This window comes from Gadus chalcogrammus, chromosome 8 (assembly GCF_026213295.1).
Source record: "Gadus chalcogrammus isolate NIFS_2021 chromosome 8, NIFS_Gcha_1.0, whole genome shotgun sequence".
NCBI lineage: Eukaryota > Metazoa > Chordata > Actinopteri > Gadiformes > Gadidae > Gadus > Gadus chalcogrammus.
Genome location: NC_079419.1, coordinates 18104533 through 18108836, shown reverse-complemented (window position 1 = coordinate 18108836; position 4304 = coordinate 18104533). Strand labels below are relative to the sequence as shown.

General features: G+C 47.4%; 1 protein-coding gene across 1 annotated transcript in view; it reads left to right on the top strand.

Moving 5' to 3' along the window:
* Positions 1–627: 627 nt before the first annotated feature.
* LOC130388130 (integrin alpha-6-like) overlaps positions 628–4304 on the top strand; it is a 12010-nt gene continuing 8333 nt past the window's right edge. Inside the window, exons 1-7 of the mRNA XM_056597484.1 lie at positions 628–755; positions 1939–2146; positions 2483–2676; positions 2922–3022; positions 3303–3430; positions 3664–3753; positions 3995–4056. Coding sequence (XP_056453459.1) covers positions 665–755; positions 1939–2146; positions 2483–2676; positions 2922–3022; positions 3303–3430; positions 3664–3753; positions 3995–4056 — 874 coding nt within the window. The 5' untranslated portion in view covers positions 628–664. The remainder of the gene's footprint in view (positions 756–1938; positions 2147–2482; positions 2677–2921; positions 3023–3302; positions 3431–3663; positions 3754–3994; positions 4057–4304) is intronic.

Here is a 4304-nt window from a genome sequence, read left to right as displayed (position 1 = left end):
CTCTGAACGTGGAACTGAAGAGAGTCAGAGAGACATGGGGCAGCCTTTGAGGGACGGGCCGACACGATCACATAATTTGAACTGAATAGGTTTTTACTATTGACTATATTTGGGAAGAAACGTTTACTTAAAAGTCAGTCCTCCAGCTAATTCCTTTCTTCCCGCCATTGAGTAATTTTATTTTTATTTTTCTCTCCTCTCCTCTCTCCTCTCCCCGTCTCCTCTCCTCTCCTCCCCTCTCCTCTCCTCTCCTCTCCTCCACTCCCCTCTCCCCTCTCCTCTCCTCCATTCTCCTCCATTCTCCTCTCCTCTCCTCTCCTCTCCTCTCCTCTCCTCTCCTCTCCTCTCCTCCCCTCTCCTCTCCTCTCCTCCACTCTCCTCTCCTCTCCTCCCCTCTCTCCTCTCCTCTCCTCTCCTCTCTCCTCCCCTCTCCTCTCCTCTCCTCTCCTCTCCTCTCCTCTCCTCTCCTCTCCTCTCCTCCCCTCTCCTCTCCTCTCCTCTCCTCTCCTCTCCTCCACTCTCCTCTCCTCTCCTCTCCTCCCCTCTCTCCTCTCCTCTCCTCTCCTCTCTCCTCCCCTCTCCCCTCCCCTCTCCTCTCCTCCACTCTCTCCTCAACCATCCAGGTGTGGTGCGTCTTGAACAGAATAACAACACCCTCGTTGAAATGGGCATCTACCAGGACGGTCCATTTGAGACCGGCGACGAGCGGGAGCTGAGGGCCGATCTGGTACCTGTTCCTCCCACCAGCTATCTGGGTACCAACACCTACCCTCCCCCATCTCTCTCTCTACTTCCCTTTCTCCATCTTTCATTCATGACCTCACCTTCCATCCTCTCTTAATCTCTCTCCCCCCTATAAAGGGGGAGGGAGATTTCTCCTCCATCACATTGGGAAGAAAGGTGATGAAAATGTGCTTGGCAGACAGAGTGGCTGATAGGTTAGGGCGAGTCAGATGAACTTCTCTCAGTTGGAGGTCCTGTCTATCAAGGGAACCATGACTCATAATTGCGTTGAATGCCGTTTATTTCTTGATGTCCTTGTTAGTTTGTTTCGTTGCCAGTGCCTATTGTGTTTACTGTCTGGACAGTTTGCGCTCTCCACATATTTACTGATGGTCTGTGTCTGTGTCTTCACTGCATCTGAATACTCCAATGCATCGCTCAGGTGTGCTCTTTATGGCCAGCGTGTCCAACTCCAGCAACGAAGAAGAGTTTGTATACCAGTCAGGCTCTGCTCACGTTGTGCTTTAAAGGGTAAAATCATCGGTGGATGTCCACTAGTCATCGTGAGTCATAATTTCAGCATCATGGCCTGCTTGATAGGCACCGTTGAAACTGTGCTGACCATGAAAAAAGGAAGAGTGATTAGAATTTATCAAAGTTCAAGCAGTGTACTGTTCACCTCAAAGTTCAATACCTTTGTTACTTTGTAGGGCTTTTCAAAGGTTTTGCTGTTTGCCTGAAATGCATGGTTTCATCCAAAACCTACTCCTCCTCCCTTGCACCTCCTATAGTATAGTATAGTATAGTATAGTATAGTATAGTATAGTATAGTATAGTATAGTATAGTATAGTATAGTATAGTATAGTATAGTATATTACCTTTGACCCCTGTCTTGCCTTGTCTGAGGCCCACTCCTTTTTGTCTGTCTGTCTGTTACTTCACCCTGTCGATGTACTGCTGTCTGTCCATGTATGCCTTTATTGACCTGATTGACTGAGCGAAAGGCTTTTATCTCTCTATCTTTCTCTTTCTCTCACTCTCTCACTCTCTCTCACTCTCTCTCACTCTCTCTCCCTCTTTCTCTCCCTCTCTCTCTCCCTCTCTCTCTCTCTCTCTCTCTCTCTCTCTCTCTCTCTCTCTCTCTCTCTCTCCCTCTCTCCCTCTCTCTGGTTGTCTCTCCCCCTGCCTCACTGCCTCTCTCCCTCCCCCACCAGGCTTCTCCCTGGACTCCAGCATGGCCCTGGTGGTGAAGGGCAGGCTGACGGTGGTGGCGGGGGCACCAAGGGCCAATCACAGCGGGGCGGTGGTGCTGATGACGATAGATAATGACTCCAGCATGCGGGAGGAGTTCACCCTGCATGGGCAAGGCCTGGCCTCCTCCTTCGGCTACGACCTGGCCGTGCTGGACCTCAACCAAGACGGGTACATGGAGATAGGATAGAGAGGATACAGAAACTCGCCCACACGAGCACACACCAGGATTCAAAGTCATTGGGGACTTTCTATAAACTATCATTTTAACTATATATTACAGTTTCAATATTGTACCATCATGAAATAATGATAAAACCATTTCTATTTTGCTTTTATATGAACATTATTTCCACTTCTCATGTTGTGTACATCAATGTATGTTTTTTTTTACCCTATATTTATAAATTACCTAATTAAATGAACGGAATTTGAGACTTTTGTTTTTCATTTCTGTCTCTATCCTGTACCGGGAGGAATAAAGAACCATCTGATCTCTCCTCCTAGTTGGCATGACATCGTTGTGGGGGCCCCGCAGTACTTTGAGAAGGACGGGAAGATAGGGGGCGCGGTCTACGTCTACGTCAACAAGGCCGGGGCATGGGACACAGTCACCGCCCTCCGGATCGACGGGCCTCAGGACTCCATGTTTGGACTGTCTGTGGAGAACCTGGGCGACATCAATCAGGACAATTACCCCGGTAAGTAGTCTGAGCGGGAAGTTGACGCAATACCATACAAAGTCCTATCGTCTGACCCAGGCCACCCCTGCCATACTTTAAAGGCGAGACAGGGGATTAGTGGACGGCATCTGCCCCTAACTCACCTGGCTTCTATTGGGGTCCTGACGCGAGCCACGACCCCTCTCCTATTTCTCTCCTACAGACTGCAACAAGCACAGCCATCATCATGACAATAACTCACCATTATCCACCTTGTCATGCAGACTTTGCAGTCGGGGCCCCCTACGATGACGAGGGTGCGGGGGTGGTCTACATCTACCACGGCTCAGAGGACGGCATCAGCTCCAACAAGAAGCATTCCCAGGTCACCCGATACATCACTCTTCCTCCTCATGTTCATCATGATCCTCATCCTAATTATAAATGACAAAATGAACAAAACAAACAAATAAATACACAAATAAATAAATGCATGAATAAATGTATACATCTTAAACAATAAATACTAAAACAAATTAATTAAAGCTTTTAATTACATAGATAATGTACAATGTGCTTTTAAATATGTTCATGTTCATGTCCTGAATTACCTTAGTGCCTTGTGTTTGATCCCACGTTGTGACACCTCATCGTTTGTCTCTCAGATGTTGATGGGCAGGCCGTTGAGTAGCAGGCATTTCGGCTACTCTCTGGCGGGGAACATGGACCTGGACCTGAACACCTACCCCGACCTGGCCGTGGGCTCTCTCTCCGACTCGGTGTTTGTCTTCAGGTGGGTTGGTCTTGATCTTTGTGAAATCATAACTTCGCTCCCGTAGAGTGTCACCGAGTAGAAGTTGAGTTCCAGCCGAATGGCCCAAGGTTTAAATCCCAGTGGTTGAAAAGCAGCTGTATCCTTAATCATGAGCTAAATCACTAAGTAGTGGTTTTATTTATTATTTATTTATTATTATTATTCATGATGTTGGAGTGCAGAAGTGTTGATTGGTGCTCTTATCCTTTCAGGGCCCGCCCAGTTGTTGACATCATCAAGAAAATCACCATCACCCCCCCCGAGCTGGACCTCACCAAGAAGAACTGCGGCGACAAGATCTGGTGAGTCTTGTTCGCCATGGCAGCTTCCCTCTCGTTCCATGAGAATGTTTTGCTTTCTGCGCAGCTCGGCGGGTGGATTCCAACGTTTACAACATGATTCACGGGGGAGGGTTTTCATTCCATATCGATAGAAACGAAGAAGAACGTATCATTTACATTTGTGTTTCATTGATTGTAGCTTATCTGTAAGAGTAAATACCCAAGAGCATGCCGTCACTAACCTGCCCCTGTGTGTTCACAGTCTAACAGTGTCCGGCTGCTTCAGCTACGTCGCCAGCGCCGCGAACTACAATCCTCAACTGAGTAAGTCGTCGTTTGACAGCCAAGCCACACCACCTTAGCTATCTTTCCCTGGCCAGTAATACAGTAAAAATTTACTGTATTACGTCATAAAATGAACATGAGATGTCATCAGAAATTCAGGCAACATTGGTAGGTCAAAATAATGGCATCTCACTCAGACACCAACGCTACAATGACAATGTACTTATCTTTTGTGAATTTGGTTTGATTCCCTTTTCTCTGAGTACCCCGTGTTGCCAAATATGAAA